General features: G+C 52.1%; 2 protein-coding genes across 3 annotated transcripts in view; one reads left to right on the forward strand and one right to left on the reverse strand.

Moving 5' to 3' along the window:
* The first annotated feature begins 1,154 nt into the window (after positions 1-1,154).
* On the forward strand, positions 1,155-17,332 carry Hapln3 (hyaluronan and proteoglycan link protein 3). 2 transcript variants are annotated; one of them, XM_013512411.1, is made up of 5 exons: positions 1,155-1,266; positions 12,279-12,456; positions 13,016-13,384; positions 15,580-15,882; positions 16,547-17,332. In XM_013512411.1, the coding sequence occupies exons 2-5, from the start codon at positions 12,327-12,329 to the stop codon at positions 16,948-16,950; spliced, it is 1,206 nt and encodes a 401-aa protein (XP_013367865.1). In that variant the 5' UTR covers positions 1,155-1,266; positions 12,279-12,326; the 3' UTR covers positions 16,951-17,332. The 2 variants fall into 2 exon arrangements, with proteins under 2 accessions (XP_013367865.1, XP_005381625.1); XM_005381568.2 differs by having other exon boundaries at positions 16,542-16,914.
* Positions 17,333-20,753: 3,421 nt separating this feature from the next.
* The window catches only part of Acan (aggrecan), a 60,511-nt gene continuing 59,952 nt past the window's right edge, over positions 20,754-21,312 (reverse strand). The window contains exon 19 of the mRNA XM_005381703.1: positions 20,754-21,184. Coding sequence (XP_005381760.1) covers positions 21,117-21,184 — 68 coding nt within the window. The 3' untranslated portion in view covers positions 20,754-21,116. The remainder of the gene's footprint in view (positions 21,185-21,312) is intronic.

Genomic DNA, 21,312 nt, shown 5'->3' on the forward strand with positions numbered 1-21,312 from the left:
GTGCACCCGACCTCTCTGGTTCTCAGTTGTCTGAAAGATGAAAGTAAACTGACTCCTTGGCCTTGCCAGGACTCAAGGGGAGAAGACACAGAAGCACCAGAGTCTGGCCCACTGGAGTCGGCCAGAATGCTGGCCGCAGTCGTCAGCTATCTGATTGGTGCTTATGCCCTGTTTCTTTCTTTTCTTCCTCTCCATCCTGCTTAGGGCTCAGACTTCTTTTTCCCGCAGAGGAAACTTCATGGGCTCCCTTCCACCCATATGCCTGGTGCTCAGCTTAAAGAGCAGTTTACTGTGTCGTTCACCACTGCAGTCCTCTGCACTCTGACTTGCACACGCAGGTGGGCATGCACACACACACACATGCCCACACACGCACGTGTACGCGTGTGTGTGCGCGCACACACACACACGCACACACACGCACTCTGTCTTGAGTTGTGTTAGGAGGAGGCTCTGGGCCCTGGGACCCTGAGGTCCTCCCCTACCATGGCTGAGCTACCTCCTTAGGCTTCTCTGTTGAGGAAACCTGGGCTATAGGGGTGTGTGTGTGGCTGTCGGTCTGGACCGGAACACAAACACCCTGTCCAAACAGAGGCATCCTGAGAGGTGGCGCCTGATGGCCACGCTGACAGATGCCAGAATCCTAAGGCAGGCGCCATCTCTGATGGTCCTTGGCAGAAATCTGATAGCCCGTTGGGCCGCTGGGGGTGCCCCATCCTCCCCTCCCTGCCCTCACCTGGGCCTCACCTTCAAACCGGCTTACTGGAGACAGCCTCTCCGGGCCATTTCCCCAGGAGGATGTTCGCAGCCCCTTGCTCTCCATGGGGTGCAGGCACGCGGAACTCTTCCGGCCCTCTTCTCACGGGTGGGGGGAGGGGCAGCCCTAGCCCACCCACGGAGTGCTGGCAGCGCTTTCTGCGCAGTCGGCCTGTGTTTGGTAAACTAGGGTGGTCTCATGGGGATCCCCCCCCCCACCTCTACAAATGCTCCACTCCCACCTCCGTCTGGCCTCTCCTCCAAGACGGAACGCTCCCTGGCTGCCTCTGCGGCCCCCAGCCCGCCAGGAGGCCGCTCAGGTCGCACCACCCCCTCCCCTGGGCCCAGCCCCCAGAGGGAAAGGGGCGTGTGTTTCTTTAAGGGGCCGGCTCGGCGGGAGCGCGGGGTTTGCCCGGCTCTTCCTTCCAGGCCATCCAAGATCCCCAAGTCCTTGCGCTTGGGTCCAACAGCCTCTGACCAGGACAGCCGTCGAGGAGCCTGCTGGGGACGGTAGCTGGCTCGGGGGTCTCGGCTTCTGGGGCGCTCAGGCTCTTTCTTTCCTTACTGGGTTTCCAGGGCAGGGCAGGGCTGGGGTGGGAGAACAGGGAACAGGAGATAGGAGAACAGGGAACAGGGGACAGGGTCGGGGAGCTGGGTCCTGCGGGGCCCGGGTTTGCCGCGCTGTGACTTCCTGCCAGGACGCCCTGGGCGCAAGTGGAGTACAGAGCCTAGCAGAGCGCGAGACCCTGGGGTGCGCCCGGGGGAGGCCTGGAGACCCCCGCCGGGCTGGACATTCACCCCAGGCGGCCCGGCTCCTTCGTGTGGTCCTGTCTCGGCCCCGCAGCCCCCACGCGCCGCGTGCCAAGCTCTGTCCCCCCGAGGGGATCCGGGAGGGACTGGCAAGGGACAACCTGCGGGGGCGGGCGCAGGGATTCGGCGGGGAGGGGTGTCCGGCCTTGGGCCGCTGGGGCTTCTGCGCTAGAGACGGTCACGCCAGAGGGCAGAGTCCCGGGTGGGAGACTGCGTCGCCCAGGAAGGAGACCCGCGGGGCTCTGCCGGCTCACCGGGTGGCCACACGCGGCCTCGGTGGGGCCTCTGCCCCCGCAGCGGGGGGCGACGACGGGGTCGCGGCCTGGCGAGCGCAAGCGAACACCTCGATCGAACACCTTGATCGCACTTTTCCGGACGCGAAGCCCTGTCCTAGCCCCGGCTCGGGTCAGAAGCCTCTCCCGCGATCGGGGCGCACGGCTGCCCTCTGCTGGGGTCTGGGGATTCGTCCTCGCCTGTGTGACTGCGGGCCTGGTGACAGGTGGCACCTCCTCCCCTCCCAGGCGGGGCCTAGCTCATTGTTCTGCTGGGGAGGGGCCTCAATCAAGTCCCTGGGACAGCAGGAGACCTGAACCTTCTCTTAGCCCGACATAGCCAGGGATAAAGCCTGGGATGGTTCAGCCCACTCCATGGCCCTAGCCTCGGGTTCCCCAGCTGTGGAGGGAAGGGAGTGAGGAGGGAAGAGACGCAATAGGGTAATAGAGGCTTTGCTTTGTAAATGGCTATCAACAGTTATAGCAGCGAACGCTGAGAGCTGGCTTCTAATCCCAGTGTCCTGTGCTCTGCAGAACAGGGTGTCCCTTGATTTCACAGATGTTTTCTGCCTGGTTCATTATGATTTTCATTTTGCAGATGTGGAATGAATCTTTTTTGTTTTGTACTGGGAATTGAACTCAGGACCTTGCACTTGCCAGGCAGGCGCTTGTGCCGCTGAGCTATATTCCCAGCCTCATTTTGCGGATGAAGAAAACTAGGTCCAGAGAGGTTCAGTGACTTGCCTGAGGATGCACAGGGAGTGGGTGGAGCCAGCACCGGATCCAGGTAGCCAATCGGATCCCAGATTGCCTCAGATCCACCAATCCACATTAGCTGTTCTTTCCGGAGCACCTACTGTGTGTCAGGAACTGGATATAGTTCAACCAACAGAGCCCAAAGTACAGCCAGGCATTGTGGTGCATGCCTGTAATCCCAGCCCGCCGGGGAGGCCGAGGCAGGAAGATTGCCACAAGTCTAGGCCAGCCTGGACTACATTGTGAGACTCTGTCTCAAAAAAAAAACCAAAACAAAACAGAACCCTCACTACAGACATGCAGGGAGGTGTTGTTAGAGCCCCCTTGTTTCTTCTACTACTGGGGATTGAACGTAGGGCTTTGCCCATGGCTATAGCCCCATACCATTTTTGTTTTTCAGTCAGGGTCTTGCTAAATTGCTAAACTGCCCAGACTGGCCTTCAGGCTTGCTATCCTCCTGCCTCAACCTTCCAGAAGCCTGGGATTATAGGTGTGTGCCATTGTGCCCTGCTTTGTATCCTTTTCCTTTCTTTTTAAAAAAATTTTTTACAAATGAGGAAATGAAGGGACAGAGGGGTTGAGTAACTTGCTCAAAGCCACCCAGCAGGTTGCAGGTGTGTCCAGTTCTAACCCTGAGCCCCCACTGTCAAGGGGACTGGGTCGACCTGGTCTTGGGCTTTCTGGGTTCATTTCCCCCCTTGGGTGGATGGCTGGGATAGCCAGGGTTAGCAAGAGGAGATCATGATGGTCAGGAATGAAGAGGCAGTCATTCACAGCTCCTGTCAGTATTCCGTGCTGTGTGTTAGCCTCGGCATTCAAGGCTGTCCTTGCCTGCAGCCTCTCTGTTTCCCGTTTGTCTGCTTAGGAGAAGGATTCTACTGTTCAGAGAGGTCTTACCCAGGCGCAGCCAGCTAGCAAATGGGAGAGCCTAGATCCCAACCCTGCAAGTCTGGCTCCAAACCTCATGCTCTGCAGATGGCTCCCCTCTGAAGAGGGCTGGGAAAGGAGGCCCGGCTCCCACCTGGGCAGTGGCTCTTGGACACAGGACTTTCCTTTTCTTCTTAATGCCTGCTTTTCTTGGTGCTCCTCCCCTGGAGGATCTAACCAGAAGGGACCTCACTGGCTCACACCCTCTGCTTGCGGAGGAACCTATAAACGAGGAGGGACTGGGGTGGTGGCAAGAACGTGGGTTCTTCTCATCTTGGGGAGGAGGAGCTGGGATGAGGATGTGCATTGGACTGGAGGTCCCAAGATACCCTGCATGATCCTTTTCTCTGCCGTGTCTTCCCTGGGCCTTGGTCCCTTGGACATTCTTTCCTGCCTCCTTCCCCGCTGCTCCCTCTGTGGCTTCTGGACTCTGCTGGCAAAGGCCATTGTACTTCCTGTTCCCCCTTCCTGGAGCACTCCTGCCTTTTGGGGCCTTTGGTAGTCCACTGTTGGCAGCCCCTTCCTGTCTTTCCCTGTCATAGTGCCACTTTTATATCACCCATTGTGGCTGTGCTCAGTCTCTCTCACTAGGATGCAAACTCCATGAGGGCTTCTGTCTTGTATCCAGGTGCCTAGGGCCATGCTGGGCATGGTGGGCGCATGGTACATACTTGTGTGGTCAGTGAGGCCAAGTCTCAGCTCTTTCATCTACCTGGGGAAACTTAAGCAAGCATCTTAGCATTCTGAACCTCAGCTTCCTTGTCTGACAAGTGGGGTGTGATAATTCTGACACTGTGAAACCTGCAGGTAACCAGGTCCATGAAAGTGTGCTGATGTGTAGAGGTCAGCCTTTAAGATGAGCAATCAAAAAGAGGACTGACTGGAAAGATTTCAGACAAGTTTTGCCCCTATCATTTCCTGGCTGTGTGACCTTCGGATAGTTGCTTCATGTCTCTGTGCTTCTTTTCTTTAAAAAAAGTAATACTAGTTTGGCTGGGTGTACTTTCTCATCCACATGTGTAGATAAGGCAGAGCATTGTATATTTAACAGGGGGTGTGGTTTGGTATAGTGAGAGAGGCAAGATGAGGGTGTGTTCAAGGAAATGATTATAAGGGTTGATGATGGAATTTATGCTCCATAGGTAAGAAGGAAAGTAAAGAGAGGCAGGAGTGAAGATTAGTTTTTTTTTTTTTTTTTCTTTTTGAGACAAGGTTTCACTATGCAGTTCAGGGTGCCCTTGAACTCACTTTGTAGACCAGGCTGGTCTTGAGCTCATGGCAATCCTCTGCCTCAGCCTCCCAAGTGCTGGGGTTACAGGCATGTACCACCATGCCTGATGTGAAGATTGGTTTCAAAAATAGTAGGATCAATAGTTTGAAAATCTTGATGGGGGTCAAATGATAGAGTTTGGGGGTGTTGGAAGGGTAAGAAAAGACTGGAATAGGGTGGGTGGAGGGTTTTCTTTAAGAGCTTGAAATACTTCAAGCTCTCCTTGACTTGAGTGTTTAGGCTGAGAAGTCAGCTGTGATTCTAATAGGCTTTCCTTTATAGGTGATTTGCTTCTTTTCTCCAACAGCTTTAAATATTCTGTTCTTGTGTTGAATTTCTGGAATCTTGACTATTAAATGCATGGCTATAGATTTTTAAATCATGGCTAATTGGAATTCTATTTGCCTCATTTAACGGTATGTCAAATTCTTTTTCCCTGCCAGGGAAGTTTTCTGCCATGAGGTCTGTGAAGAGGTTCTTTATGTCATTTGTGCTCTCTCCTACTTTTTCATTGACTTTGATCAGTCTTATGTTATTCTTTATTGCACCTTCTAGCACCTGCTGGATTGATTTCTCATGGTCCCTTGCTATTTTTAAGAAATCTTTCTTTTCATGATCACTAGCTGCATCCTATCTCTATGTCTGACATTCTATCCTCATGTTGCCTCATTCTGCTGTGTATACTTTCAATAAAATTTTTAATCTCCTGGATATCAGTTTGAATCTGTTTTATGGATTCCATTTCTTTCTTATGTTAGGCATTCATGGTTTTCATCATTTCTGTAAGCTCCTGTATGTTGTTTTTAATCTGTATCTGCTTTGGAGTCACTAACCATATCTTTCATTGTGGTCACCATCTCTGTAATTATCTGAGAAATTATCTGAGAAATTATTTTTGATTTGATTTTTTTCCACAGCCTCATTCATTTGCCTTGTTACTCCTGCTATTACCACTTCAGAGAGTCTCAGTGGGTGACTTTTAGATGGTCCCACTTTATTGCTCCTTCTGTATGCCTTGGTGAGCTGGACATTTGGGGTTGCGTCTTGTTTAATGTCTTCTCTTTTTTACCTTAATTCCTGGGTTGATGCTTATAAATTGCCTATGGTGAGTAGCTTTATTGCTAGTATTTAGAACCCTTAAGAAATGACTACTTCTCAGAGGTGTCTTCTAGGTGTAGCTGGCTTTTGGGTTTTGAGTCTGTTGTAAGATCTTGCCTCTTCAATTTATTGGGGATGAGAAGTTGCTGCCTACTGGTTCTTTGGCACTGGCCTATAGTATTTTCTATGACCCTCAGGCAATCTCAGTCTTGATATACAGGAAAAAAAACTAGTTAGAACAATTATGTCACTTTGGCCAATGTGGTACAATTAGCAATGACAAAAGCATCAAACATAGCCTAGAAAATGACAAACCAAGATAACTATCAATTTGTCACCTTTTAAAACTGTATGCGCTAGATTTGTGGTTATATAACAAAATGTAAAACAAATGAGAAAATTGTATGCAGTAAATAAGCCCTCAATATGACAATTTTACCCTCAAGGGAGATGTAAAGGAGGTTAGGGGGAAAGATAGAGAAATAGAAGCAGAGGAAGAGATTAGAAGCCAAGCTGGAAGACAATGGAAGATGATGCAAACTTTGGGCAACTGGTGCAGAAGATAGCAGGAAAAGAGAGAAGAAATACAGTGAACAGAGTACAGCAACAACCACAAAAAAAAGTAGAAGCCATGTTCATACTTATAAATACAAGAGCAAGCAATGAAGAAGAAACAAAACTAAAACAAATGAGAGAGAGAGAAAGGTGTACCACAGAGGCCACTGCAAGGTGTACCTCTGCTGTCCCTGGTGGACAATGTGGGCAGAGTCCAGATCTGTGTTAATTAATTTACTGCAGGGTAATGGGTAATCCCAGCGAACTTGCACCTTTATTTCCCCAGAAGTTGGGCTGGTTTCTGGCTGTGAGGCCAGGACCAGGTGAGTTCAGCCTGCAGCGGTCGGTGCGCCTTCTGTGGGCTTTAACTTGATTAGGAGCTGCTAGATGGAGCCAGCAGTTGTTCTGCATTCCAGGCTCAGTTTCAAGCCCCTCCCCAAGGTGGCTTCTGGCTGTCTCCCGTGGCATGTCTCAATCCCTGCACCACTCACCAGCCACTGCAGTCCTCCATGTCCACTGCTCCCATCCACCATTGCATCTCTCGATGGTGGCCTCGGTGCTGTCAGCAGTCACCATGTGTCTGCAGGTTTGAGCTCCCCATCCCATGCAATGAGTCCTCCAGTAGAAGGCACTCCTTGCCTCCTCCTCCTTCACTGAAGTATCTCTTTTCACTCTCCCCGTGGTCTTCATTTCTTGCTTCAGATCCTTCCTGAGTCCAGGGGATCCACTTTGCTCTTTCTTCTCTTCCTCCCGTTCTATATTCCAGTGTCTGGACACCAAATCTCAGAGAGGCTCTTTCTCTGCTACTTACCACTCTGCCATCTTCCTGGAAGTCCCCCTCTTTTTTTTTTATACAGGGTCTTGTAAATAATTCAGGCTGGCCTAGAACTCAAGCAATCCTCCTGACTCAGCCTCCCAAGTGCGAGGATTACAGGCATGTACCACCATGCCTGGCATGTGGTACTTTGTGCTTCTGAATGCATATTCAACTTGTGGATGAAATGGAAGAATAAAATTTTCCTTGCCAGGCACAAATGACGGCTCTTGGGAGGATCCCGGAAGCTGCTAGATGTAGAAGCCTTTAAAAAACCATAAAGCAAGTGTGGGGCCCAGGCAGGAGAATGTGAGTGTGTGCTGGGGTTATTGAGGCTGGCTGAGAAGTGGGTCCTGGGGAGTAGATTTGCCAGAGAGCCCCCGGCGTTTGCCTCTGCTCTGGAGCTGGAAGAAGGAGGGGAATAGTGTGGGTAGGAGGCGGAATCTCACAGGAGTCGTGATTTTTTGCAACATGTGAATGAATGCTGGAGACTTCTGATCACTAGGGAGCAATTCATTGTATGATTCCTTATAAAAATGCTGACAGTCCTGCAGAAAGCACCTTTCTGTAGTTATAAGAGTGATCAAAATACACAGTGAATGCTTAAATGAAAAAAATCTATTACAGTAAAAGACTCTTTGCCAGGGATCCTCCTCAGAATACTCCCACTCTCTTTGAGCACATTCATCCCATTGTTCCTGCCACTTTCTGAAGCAGCTCTGCAAGTCCTCTTTCGTGACTGTCTTTATGAGGCATGATCACAAATAGAGTGAATGCTGCTGCCTAGTGCCCCAAAATGGAAAGACAGGCTTGTAAAAATATGAAAGTGTGCCCTCGTCCACCTTATTCACCAGATGTGACACTGTGACTTTTGTCTCTTTCCCAAAATCAAAAGGACCATGAAAGGTAAATGTTTTGAATCAGGTCAGATGTTAAGGCAGCCATGACAGTACAACTGAAGATACTCATGAAAGATTTCCAGAGCTGCTTTAGAAAGTGGCTAGAATGATGGGATAAGTGCCTTGGAAGCAAGGGGAGTATTTTGAGGGGGAGTGTTATGGTTGATACATTGTGTCAACTTGAGGATTCTAAAGGCTTTGGCTAAGTGACTCAGCAGTTCTATATCCTGATTCTATATCCTCATCTTCCCGACTTAAGGCACCTATATGGCTGGTGTGTAGCTAAGTAATAGAGCTCATGCCTATCTTGTGCGAAGCCCTGGGTTCCATCCCCAGCTCATTAAAAAAAAAAAAAAAAAAAAAAAAAAAAAAGGAAGGCAGAAATACCTGTGTGATTGACTGGTTTAACTGCTTAAGAGAACTTACCCTCATTTCCTGGTTAAATTAGAAATAGATGAAAAAATTGTAGAGACATCCCTGAGTTTAAAAAAATGATTGAAGATGATTTTGCTTTGGGTCAGACTTTGGTTTTATTAACTTTTTTGCTGTGCTGGGGATGGAGCCCAGGGCTTGACATAGGTAAGGCAAGTGCTCTACCACTGAGCTACACCTCAGTCCTGGGTCAGACTTTTTCTTCTGGCCACTGTGGTTTCTGTTGGCATCAGATGTCCCAAGGGACCTCTGTCTCCAAGGAGGAAGCCCTTGGGCCAGGGTGAGGGCTGCCGAGGGCTGGTGATGGGCATAGGCGCACATGTTGGTGGAGAATTCAGGGCACTGGTATTTTTAATTAGGATTGCTCTCATTTCTGTTAGCGCCCAGATGCCAAAGTTGCATACGTTTTGAGGGGTCTGTTCTGGCTTTGATTTTCCCCTAATCTTGTTATTTTTTAATGCATGATTTTAAAAAAATGTCACATTGTGATGAAAGCATCTGCATTCACTCTTCCTCTGGAAGCCCTCTGCCTTTGGGGAGTGTTGGTGCCAATGAATTGCCCTGAGAGGGATGGATGCTGCCGCTAGAGGCGGGCAGAGGGACAGGGGGACCTGGGGCATCTGGTTCAGCACCCACAGGCCTCACTCCTTCCTCTGCTTCCCTCTTGGTTCCCAAAGTGCAGCCTCAAGGAGAGGAAAGGAAATGGGCTCTCAAGAGAACCGGCTCTGTGCCAGGCACTGGGCTGAAGGCGTGCGTAGTCATCTCCCGGAGTCTGGCACGATGGGTTCAAATCTGGGCTCTGCCACTTTCTAGCTGGGTAACCCTGGGCAGGTTATGGATTCTTTCTCTGCTTTGGCTTTCCCATCGGTAACATGGAGATTCTCATAGGGCCCAGCTCTGGGGCTTGTGGAGAGGGTTCAGCGAGATGGTAAGTGCTCATTCACTCAGCTGTCCATGGTTTTCTTTTCGTGGATCCCACCCACTCCGTGAGGTGAGTGTAATTGGTTAGACCAAGCAAGGCTAAGATGTGTTCAGAAGGACATTCCAAATGTGGTGGCTTCATCCAGGGGACAGTGGGAGTGGGGGAGGGCCAGGCCGGTGGCAGCGCTGCCATTCCTTCTGAGTCTGTGTGTCACATGACACACATGGTGTCTGATCCCTGCCATTGACCAGAACAGTCACTGGCTCTCCTGGCTGTTAGGAGACTGTGCCCCTGTCTAGACGTCTGTCCCTGTGGAGGACAGGAGAACAGAGTGTTGAGAAAAATGCCGGGGTGAGTGTTATGCCAGCTCACAACTGAGGAAGCGAATGGTGCTGCTAAGCCTCTGCTTCTGCGGGCTGCAGCTGTGGAAAGCACACTAGACTGTGAATGGAAACTATTTGGAAAAAAAAATCATCCGCATAGACCTTTTTGTTATTATTCCTTACATAATACAGTATACTATCTACAGAGAATTTATATTCTTTTTTTGAGACAGGGCTCACTAAATTGCTAAGGTGCCTGGTTGGGGTTGGTATCCTCCTGCCTCTGCCTCCCAGGCAGAGTGTTAGGATTACAGATGTGTGCCACCACAGCTGGCTAGGTGTTTCCATTGTATTAAGTATCATAAGTAATCTAGAGATGATTTAAACTATGCAGGCAGGTGTGCATAGGTTATATGACGGACCCGAACATCCTTGGATTTTGGTTTCCTCAGAGGTCCTGCAATGAATCCCCACAAATGCCAAGGGATGCTTGGAATGCAGACGGGATGTGCACCTGGATCTTCCCGTTCCTCAGCTCTGCCCTGGGCTGCCCGGTTCCATCACCAAGAGCTTCGTGGGCCCCAGCTGGGAATTCTCCTTAGATAGGAATCGAGGCTTCAGCGGGGCGCTGTCCCGTCCTCAATGCCCAGTGCTGAGGCCAAGTGTGGGCTTCGGAGTTTCTGCGAAGATGTTGGAGAGAACTGCAGACCCTGCCTTGGCTCCCACCCTTCCTGCGAGTCCCTTCACACCCTGGAACGAGCTCTTTCCCCTGCAGCCTGGCCACCCTCCCGCCAGAGCTTTGCTCTTCTCCCTCTCGGTCTTTGCGGTGTGCCCTTTCCTGTGACCTCTGAGTGCAGGCGTTCGTGGCGCACCTGCTTGCGGTGTAGTGCAGTGGCAGCTACAGGTTCTGCTCTGCCCGTGTTCAGAGGTGCCCACAGCATTCTCCACGTTGCTACAAGATAATCACAGCTGTATGGTGAGTGCTGCTGTCCCTCCAGTGCTGCTGCCCCTCGCCCACCTTCTGCTTGCCCCGAGGAGATGTTTCCAGGGTGTGAGTCTGAACCTGCAGCTACCCTGCTTAAAGCCATGCGTGGCACCCCAGGGCCTCTGGGACAACCAACAGGCATCCAGGCCTGACACCGAGGACATTCGCACACCTCTGCCCTCCTCTCCCCGCAGCAGTCAGGTCTTGGTGAGGTGCAGAATTCACTCCAGGTGGTTCCTGTAAAGAGACCCTAACGGAGCACTGACTTTGGGGCAGTAGGGTGCAGTCATCAAGGCAGCCAGGGTGCAGAGTCGGGGAACAAAAGCGCTGTGGGGGGAGGCACGGGAGTGAGAGGGAGCAGGGAAGAAACATGGGTGGTCACCACCTCAGCCACCACCTTCTCCTGTGAGTGCATCCCACTGGCTGAGAGCCCCGGGCCCAGGATGAGTGATCCCCCAGGAACTGAGAGCTGTGTGGAGATGGGTAGGAAGTGGGCCTGGCACTGCAGGGGTTCCCATGGAGGGCATCCACACAGCCCCGTCCCCACGTGCCATCCCTGGCGCAGGCCCCTTCGCAGTGGCTGTCCCTGCTAGGACACCAGCCGATCCTCTGTCGCAGAAACCCCCGATTGTCAGTCTACCTTCTAGCTCCTTTCTGGTGCCTCCATCCTTGTCTTCACCCCTGGCATGGGGCCTGCATGCCTGTGCCTCCCTGCCCTGCCCAGGGCTGAGCTTCTCCCGGGGTGACCCCATGCTGGGAGGGGTGAGAGGGGATGATGGGGTTGGTGGGGCACTGGCCAGGGTGCAAAGTGTAAGTGGGGAAGGGAGCGGGTTTGCCAAAAATCCTAGTGCTCAAGACATGATATTTTAATGTATTTTAAATAGTTAAATCAATAAACTACAGCCCATGGGACAGTGCCTATTTTATTTGACTTTCTACCCAAATGGGAATGGCCCCCTAGAGGTACTCTCGTGTGGTGTTTAAACTTTCTTTCCTTTCTCCTTTTCTTTTCCTTTCTTTCTCCCTCTCTCCATCCCTCCCTCTCGCCCCTCCTTTTCTCCTCCTCCTCTTCTTCCTCTTCCTCCTCTTCCTCCTCTTCCTCCTCCTCCTCTCTCTCTCTGTCTCAGTACTAGGAAGTCAACCTGGTCTTCACACTGAGCTACATCCTCAGCCCCGTAATAGTCTTTATTTTGAGAGAGGATCTCACTAAATTACCCACCTGGGCTTGAACTTGGTGGGATCCTCCTGCCTCAGCCTCCCAGAAGGATTACAAGTGTTCCTGCTGGGAGGAGCCTTGTCTACCTTGTCACTGCTGTCTGCTCAGCTCTGAGAGCAGCACCTGGCCTGTGGAAGAGGCTTCGTAATGAACTGCTGGATGAGTGAAAGGGTGCTGAACACAGGGATTTAGGACTCCCCAAAGTTGGCTTCTCTAACTGGCTTGTTTTCTTCCTTGTCTCAGCTTGTCTTGGGGCCCCAGCCTTGCCCAGGACGCCCTGGAGCTGCTACCATGTATGCCTCAGTGGGCTTGCTGCTCCCGGTCCTGCTGCTCCTGCTGCCCTGCGTCCCTGGACTGCCCTTCTACAACGGCTTCTACTACAACCCTGGCGGCAGAAAGCTGGGCAGTGGCCACAGGGAAGGTGCGTGTCCCCAGGCCTGTCCCCTGACTCCTGGGGTGAAGACAGAGCACCGTGCAGCAACCTCCGGGCTCTTAGGGCAGACCAGCCTCCCTTCTAGGATGAGAAGAAGAGGTGGCTTAGCTGCTCTGGGTTTTTATTTGATTTGTTTTTGTTTTGTTTTTTGTTTTTTTCCAGTACCTGGAATCGAACTCACGACCTCACGCTTGCCAGGCAGGCTCTGTGCCACTGAGCTAAATCCCTAGCCCCTTGGGTTTTTATTTGAGACAAAGTCTCTCTAAGTAGCCCAGGCTGGCCTTGAACTTGCAATCTTCTAGCTTCAGCCTCCCAGGTAGTTGGGGTTACAGATGTGACTCATCAGCTAGCTTTTGATGCACAACAAACCATCCCTAAATGTAGTGGGTTGAGACAACAGACCTTTCCTTAAGGCACAGGTCCACAGCTCAGTGTTGGGGAGGGGGCAGCTGGGTGCCTGACCCTTGTAGGGCTAGTAAGGGTGTGGCTGGCTGTCCCCAGCCCAGGTGGGCTTCCTCAGGACCCCTCTGTGCCACTTCACCTCCAGGCCTCTTCAATGGAGTAAAGCTGGTGGTGGAGACGCCCGAGGAGACACTGTTCACCCACCGTGGTGCCAATGTGACCTTGCCCTGCCGCTACCACTATGAGCCGACCTTGGCGTCCCCAAGGCCTGTGCGAATCAAGTGGTGGAAGCTATCAGAGAATGGAGCCCCGGAGCAGGATGTGCTGGTGGCCATCGGGCAGAGGTGCCGCTCCTTCGGGGACTATGAAGGCCGTGTGCACCTGCAGCGGGACGGGGAGCATGAGGCCTCGCTGGAGCTGCAGAACCTGCGGCCCGAGGATTCTGGGCGCTACCGCTGTGAGGTCATCGATGGGCTGGAGGATGAGAGCGGCGTGGTGGAGCTGGAACTGCGGGGTGAGGCCCTGACTGTGGCTGGGTGCTGTGGGACTCGGGAGGAAGGGGCTCTGGGAAGCATCCAGAACTTTGTGCTTTACATACACGAGCACATCCCATCCTCAGAGCAGCCCAGGAGGAAGCTACTGTTCTTATCACCCCCATTTTACAGATGAGGAAACACAGGGACATCAAGTGACACGGCTGGTAAATGGCAGAGCTGGCAATGGAACCCAGGCAGCAGCCTCCAGAACCCACTGCCTTTCTTTTGTCAAGCTCACACCCCATTCAGAGAGAAAAACAGGAGTGGGTCCCACAGCCCGTTAGAGCCAGGGCTGAGATGCAAGCAGGGCTTGCAGGCAACGCAAACCAACAAGGCAGGCCAGGGAGTGCTGGGGGCCAGGGGACATGCTGAGCTCCGGCCCATCCCAAGGGAGCTGCTATCCTCAGGCCCAGCTGATGGGGGCAGAGTGCAAGCCCAGGGCTGCTAGAGTTTCCAATTTGACAAAAAACCTTATCTTTTTATGGCAAAGAGCTGGGTTTTTATGTGAAAGTCTCTTACTTTTAGAAAAGCCCCATTGCTGAGCAAAGCACCAGACCCTGCCAGCTAGGTCTTCTGTGTGAGCCCTAGGTTGAGATCTAAGTTGCTCTGACTCCTCTGTCTCTGGCACAGGGGCCTGGGTTATTGTCTCTCCTCCCTGCTGGGGAGGCAGCTGTGTGGTGGAAGAACCCCTGACGGCACTCAACCTGTCTCACCAGGGAAAGCCTCCTCCTGGAGCTCTGGTTCTCCCCCGTGTGAACAGGGGAATAGCAGTATCTCCTCCCTTACCTGCCTCAGTGGCCAGGAAGAGAGACACTCTCAGGTTTTGTGGCATCTTCGCCTCTGCAGGCTGAGACAGTGGCTTAGAGGGGCCACACTGCCCCTGCTGAGTTGGGAATGATGGAGCACAGGGAGAAAGCTGCAAGCGTTGTTCATCTGGGGCTGCAGGGGCAGACTGGAGACACGGAGCCCCACCCTGTTCTCGGGGTTAAAAGGGCTGGGAATTTGGGGTGGAACCAGATCCCCCTACAAACGCAGATAGTTTCTGAGCTGATTTTCAGGACCGTGGGCTTCTCTGCCCCTCCACCTGACTTTGCCCATGTGCCTGACTTCCTGCCCCGGTGAGACTGGAGGTCTGGTACTCAGGATATTCTCAGGTCCCCAGCTACAAGAAGGAGCTCCAAGGACTCCCAGCTCTGTTTCTAAACAACACAAGCTAATCAAGGGCCCCCTCTTGAACTCCTAGGGTTATCTCCACTCCTTATAGTTTCATCTGACTTGACAGAGACAGAATCTTAGATGTTTAAAAGTCTTTATTATAATAAAATTTCCAACGTGCATGGTAACTTTTGAGGCGGGGGGCCTGTTGCCCCTGTCTGATCCTGGTAACCAGGAAAGAGGCCCCTGCCCCAGGACCTCCCTGGGGTCCCTTTTATTTAAGGGCTTTCACCATTCCTGTTCCCACAGCTTCTGTGGCCTCTCCTTTCCCTGAACTTGCCTGAGAAATTTTCACCTAATAATGACATATACAGTTGGTCTTCTGTATCTGTGCATTCCACATCTATAAATTCAACCAATTCACAGATCAAAAGTATTCAGAAAAATTACAAAATGTTCCAGAAAGCAAAACTAGAATTTTGTGGTTGCCAAGCACTCTGCTGAATCCTGGAGAATGATGTATAGCCACTGTATTAGTTAATATAAGTAACCTCAGCTTAACACAATGGTCCCCAACCTTTTTGATACCAGGGACTGATTTTGTGTAAGACAGCTTTTTCACAGTTGGGGGAGGGGGTGGCCTTGAGGTGGTTCAAATATATTACATTTATTGTGCACTTTATTTCTATTATTATTACATTGTGATACAGGTGTCTCTGCTAATGTAAATCTATATTTGCAGCTGGTCCCCAGTGCTAGCATCACTGCCTCAGCTCCACTTCAGCTCATCAAGCATTAGGTTCTCATAAGGAGCTGATAACCTGGATCCCTCAAATACACAGTTCCCAGTAGAGTTCTTGCTCTTATGAGGATCTAACTTTGCTGCTGATCTGATGGGGGAGGGAGTAACTCAGTGGTAACTCAAGTGGTAGGAAGCAGCTGTAAGTAAACACAGATGAAGCATCTCTTGCCTGTTGCTACCCTATCTACACTCTAAGTCCTTCTCTTCCTGCCCCAGGCGTGGTCTTCCCCTACCAGCACCCCCGGGGCCGCTATCAGCTTAACTTCCGTGAGGCTCAGCAGGCCTGTGAGGAGCAGGATGCAGTGGTGGCCTCCTTTGAGCAGCTCTTCCGTGCCTGGGAGGAGGGTCTGGACTGGTGCAATGCTGGCTGGCTGCAGGACGGCTCTGTGCAGTACCCGATCACCCTGCCACGGGAGCCCTGCGGGGGCCTGGGTCTGGCACCCGGCGTGCGCAGCTATGGCCCCCGCCACCACCGCCTACACCGATATGATGTGTTCTGCTTCACTGCTGCCCTCAAGGGTGAGTGGGCTGGCCGAGTCCAGGCCTGTGGATGTGGTAGCCATCTGGGACCCATGGGAGGGCAGCACCTGGGGGGCTTCTGGATCTTTCTGCTTGCCCACTGGACCCTCACCTGGAAGTCTGGAGAACCAGCAGTTCTGAAAGCAAGGTGCATGGAGTTTAGAGTTCTTTACAGCTGTTGCTTCCTGTCCGCCTTTGGTTTATTCACTTAGCAAACACTTTCTGAGCGTCTGTTCTATAGTGGGGCCTAGCCTAGGCTCTGGGGTGTTGTAGACAAATGAAACACATCCGTGCCCACACAAAAGCCCAGTTCATTAACAGATAAACACATGGGACCCAAAACTGGCTCTGTGCCGTGTTCCATGACCTTGAAAAAGTGTCTGGCACACAGTGGGGTGCTCAGTAAATGACCGAATGCCTGAGAGACTCTAATAGGCCCCGCCCCGGTTGGGTGCATTCAGGGAAGGGGGGGCAGGGGAGGGACTCCAGGCAGATGGGGTGGTGGGAAAATGGGATGAGGCCTGGGAAGGTGCGCCCGCAAAGTGCCGCTGTAGACACCCACAGCGTGCGGCTGCCTGGACTCAGACAGTTGCTGCAGCCCCTGTCCTCAGTGATTGCCTCCCCCTGGCTGCCCAGCGCTCATGCTCGCTGTCCCCCAGGGCAGGTGTACTACCTGGAGCACCCCGAGAAGCTGACGCTGACAGAGGCCCGAGAGGCCTGCCGGGAAGACGGCGCCCACATCGCCAAGGTGGGCCAGCTGTTTGCTGCTTGGAAGTTCCGTGGCCTGGACCGCTGCAATGCTGGCTGGCTGGCAGATGGCAGTGCCCGCTACCCGGTGGCTCACCCCCGCCCCAACTGTGGGCCCCCGGAGCCCGGGGTGCGGAGTTTTGGCTTCCCAGACCCGCAGAGTCGCTCCTACGGCGTCTACTGCTACCGCCGGAGCTAGGCTCGTGCCAGCTGTGCCGCCACCGTACTGTGTCCCAGCTCTGTATTTATGGACTGGTTCCTTTTCCCTTGTGGCTTGGGGCACTTTTTGTATTTTTTAATACTTCTCCACTTAAATTTTAGAAGTATTTTTTGGTAATAGCAACTCACACCTCCTTGGACTCCCTAGACTCTCCTGCCTGGGGACATTTGGGGTCCGTGGGCTTTCAGAGGGGTCTCTGCCATCAGAGTCCCGGCTGTCTCCGTGCCCTGCAGTGGCTGGGGCCCAGGATGGTTGCAGCTGTCACTCTGCCTCAGCATGGAGAGGCAAAGGGTCTGGGGTGGGGTGAGTGAGTGATCTTTTTCATTTCTGAAGTGGCTCCCTGGGTTTCTGGGTGAAATTCCCTCTCCTCTCCCCTCTTCTGGTCCCCGCATCTCTGTCGTTTTCACGTTTTCCTGTCTGTGGAGAGGCTTTCTGGTGTTGTGTCTTCTTCGGATAATAAATGGTGCTGTGGCCCTTCCTCTATCCTCAGCCTCCCTGTGTCTTGGTCAGTCTCAGGGCTCAGCTCTCTCAGGGCACTGGGTTCAGTTTTGTCCTGGGCTTTAGAGGTGGGTGGGCAGAGAACTCCGTGGCTGTCCCTTTGGGCTGACTTGATGCTTCCAAGGCTGGCCTACCTCCTGGGGCCCTCGCTTGTGTCCCTCTGCCACGTGACTCTGAAGGTCCTGGCAGAAGAGTGGGAGGTGTCTCTCAGGAGATAGTAGGCCAGGGGCCTCGGGGATGACCCTCTCTGCACCTTACGCCACCTCTGCCTAGGAAAGCAGACCCCTGCCTGCTTACTGTCAGTTATTCAGTCTATTTTTCCCCTGTCCTGGTGCTTCTCACAGTGTGGCCAGCTGCGGCACTAGAATTTGTTACAAATGCAAATTCCTGGGCCTCACCCAAGACCTGCAGTCAGAAACTTGGGCCCTAAACTCTGTGTTACCATAAACTGTCCAGGGAATTCTGATGCACGTTCAAATTTAAAAGCCACAGAATAGACAGTTGTCTCCCTAGCTGCAGACAATCCCTGCCTTATGATGGTGTGATTTATGTTTTTTTTTTTTCTTTTTTCTAGTCAGCTTCCTGTTGCTATAACAAAATACCTAAAATAACTAACTTGTTTTTTCAAGGGGGATTGAACTCAGTGGGTGTTGAGCTACACCCCAGCATCCCCTGTTTAAGTTTTTCTTTTGAGACAGGATCTTGCTAAATTGCCCAGGCTGGTCTTAAATTTGTGATTCTCCTACCTCAGCCTCCCTAGTAGCTGGGTTGCAGGTGTGCCTCACCACACCTGGCTGAGATAATTAAGCTGTAAAAAGAAATGGCTTGTTTGCCTTTGTGGTTTGGGCAGCTCCAGTCCAAGATCGAGTGGCCCTGTTGCTTTGAACCTAGTGTGTTTGGACTGGCAGATGTAGCAAAGCAGAAAAGAAGCTGGGGTCCTGCTGTTCCTGAAAAGCCACCCTCCTTTGACCTGAGGACCTCCCTGAAGGCCCTACTTCCTCTGCTACAGGTTCACAACACCTTCGAATAGCGCTACAGGGTGGCCAAGCTTTTAACACAGGAGCTTTCCGGCGATATTCAAGATCCAAGCTGTAGCAGACAGCATGAGTGTGAGGAGCATTCAGCAGAAATCCTACTTTGACTCTTTAGTTTTGATCCTTTCTCTGGGCAAATCCAGTCCTCTCGAAGTGCTGGACTTGGTAACCAGCCACAGCTCCCACTCACCCACCAGATCCCAGGAGAAACAGTGGGTGTTCTCCAGTGTGCTGGGTTGTAAGTTCTGGTGCTTGGTGGGGTAGGCGTATGAAACGCATTTTGCTCCCAGGATGTGATGCACACACCCTGTAATCCCAGCGCTCAGGAGACTGAGGCAGGAGGATAGTGAATTTGAGGCCCGCCTGTACAATTTAGGGAGACTCTGTCTTAAAAAAAAATTGAGAGTTTGGAATATATCTCAGTGTAGAGCATCTCTAGGCTCAATCCCCAGTACTGCAAAATACCCAAAACCAAAAATGCATTTTCTTTTTGTTTCTTATTTCTCCTTCCCTCCCTCCATAGTGCTAGAGATCAAACCTAGGGAATCATTCTAACACCCAGCTATACTCTAAACCTTAAGAGTGTGTGTGTGTGTGTGTGTGTGTGTGTGTGTGTGATACTAGGGCTTGAACCCAGGGTTTTGCACAGAGCTACATCCCCGGCCTTCTTTTTAATCTTAAATTTTAAAACAATTTTGAGACAGGGTGCCATTAAGTTTCTAAGTTACTCAGGCTGGGCTTGAATTTGCAATACTCCTGCCTTAGCCACCCAGAGTGCTGGGATTACAGGCACGAAACACTATGATTGACTCCAAATGTGTTTTTGATTTGCGATATTTTAAAGAAACACTTTTAAGTCAGTTTAATGTATCCATGAATCACGTAATTACTGAGCCCCTTCTCTTTGGCTGGGGGTCTACCTTCTTTTGCCCACTCTATCCCTTCCAGAGCTGTAAGTAACTGGTCACACAGGCCAACATGCAATCATACACACAGCCACACCTGAAAAGATGAGGGCTCGCACAAACGCACACCAGCGGGCTCTGGCAACACCTTGTGGGCACACGGAGCGACCATGATGAGGGAAGCGACCTGAAGAGGTGATGGCACTGGGGAAGCCACTACCTGGTCCTCATGCACCTGCTGAGCTCTCAGTTTGGGGGAGAGCCACAAACACTTAAGCCTGGTTTCACGGATACACTACAGCTTGCGCAGAGCAGAATGCTGCACCCGTCCGCTAGCAGCCAACAGCCGGTGTGCCTTAAAAATTGGAAAGCTGGGGCTGGGGATTTAGCTCAGCGGCAAAAGCGCCTGCCTGGCAAGCACAAGGTCGTGAGTTCGGTTCCCGGTACCGGAGAAAAACCAAAAAAAAAAAAAAAAAAAAAAATTGGAAAGCAAGACCCACTGTTCCCGCACTGTCTGTGGTTTGTTTTTGCAGTTCCCTCTTTCGAATCTTGATGTTCTGCTCTGGTTTGGGGTTCAGGCTACCAAGCTACTCTTCTCCTGGCTGCGAACAGTGTGACATCAAAGAACCAAAGGAGGCACCTCGTGGCCACCAAGGTTGCACTGGAGTTACTCTTTTGCAAATCCACACAGCACCAAGGACTGATCTGTGTCATGCTGTGACAGTCACACCTGGCACACTCACATACAAACACATCATGCATGTCCACACACACATACACACCTCATTCTTCTGCACACAGAGAATCCATCCAACACACTGTCACTCTAATAAAAACAAACGAAGCTGTCCTGGGCTCTCAACAGGCAGGAGTCACACCCATGTGGGGTCATTTGATCAAAATGTGACCCCGTGGCCACCTTTCCTCAGAGTCTCTTTTGTAAGCCCCAGACTGTGGTCTGCCTGTTCCTTAAATTGAAAGAAGGGAAAAGAAAAGAAGTAGATCTCTTCCAATGTCTTTATTATTATAATTATCATAATCTTTAGTTTTCAAAAATATAAATAGGTGCACGGAACCCTGGTGCCTGCACCGTCCCGAGGGTGGGGGAGGAGAGGGGGCGGGGCAGCCCCCCTGAGAAGGACGTGCCCCCACCCAGCCCTGCTGAGAGATGACACCTGCTAGGGTGGCTGACCGGGTGCGAGGACACTGGAAGGGGACCCTTGGGGGGAAGGTGACCCCAGCGTTGCAGAAGATCCTTCCGAGATGGCTCTCCTGTTGCTGGCTCCCCAGGCTTCTTTTGTCACAGATAGCCAGCCTCCTGGCTCCTTGTGTCCTCTACATTCAGCTGCGGTCGGAGGATCTGAGCCCTGGCCTCAGGCCTCTGCCCCTTCCAGGTCCTTGCCTCCCCCTCCCTCTGCCTTAGCTCTCCCTGGAGGTGAAATAAGCAACCATTGCACTGCTCCTGGATAAAGTCAGGACACAAAAAATAATCTTCTTTATTTAACTTAACCCCTTCCCTTTTCCCCCTGTCCCTGCGCTGGTCCCTGGAAAGGCACGATGGGAGATTGAAGAAACGTCTCTAAACTCAGTCCACGGGTTGTGATGAGCTCGCTTTGCTTTGGCATTCGGGGGACAAATTAGACGAGGTTTTGGAGATTTGGGGGCGGGTGGGTGCACACACACTGTGGGGTTTATGTTTTCCTTCTTTAATGGGATTCCTTATATGACAAAAAGCAACAAGAAGAGGACACCGTCGGGTGGGGGATGTGTGGTCTAGTCAGCCCGGTGGGCTCCTGGGCTCAGCGTCCTAGGTGGTCCCCAAAGCTCCTCTCAGTGGCCCGAGCTCGGGCGGCTCTGCCAGGAGCTCCGCTTCTGTAGTCGGCGCTTGTAGGTGGTGGCTGGAGACAGGGACACGGGAAAGCACGGTGAGCTGGGAAAGTGGGGCTGAGCCCTGGCTCCCCGTCTGTCCCCCTCCACTGGCGCCCCTCCCTGTGGATGCCTGGGGCCAGGAAGGCGGCCTGGTGCT

This window comes from Chinchilla lanigera, unplaced genomic scaffold (genome assembly GCF_000276665.1).
Source record: "Chinchilla lanigera isolate Chin_1 unplaced genomic scaffold, ChiLan1.0 scaffold00015, whole genome shotgun sequence".
Classification (NCBI taxonomy): Eukaryota; Metazoa; Chordata; class Mammalia; order Rodentia; family Chinchillidae; genus Chinchilla; species Chinchilla lanigera.

Excerpts from the sequence above, each read along its gene's own strand:
- Hapln3 (XM_013512411.1), top strand. The coding sequence starts at position 12,327 with ATGTATGCCTCAGTGGGCTTGCTGCTCCCGGTCCTGCTGCTCCTGCTG. Across the intron at positions 12,457-13,015 it reads GGGCAGTGGCCACAGGGAAG|GCCTCTTCAATGGAGTAAAG; the intron begins GTGCGTGTCCCC and ends CTTCACCTCCAG. Across the intron at positions 13,385-15,579 it reads GGTGGAGCTGGAACTGCGGG|GCGTGGTCTTCCCCTACCAG; the intron begins GTGAGGCCCTGA and ends TTCCTGCCCCAG.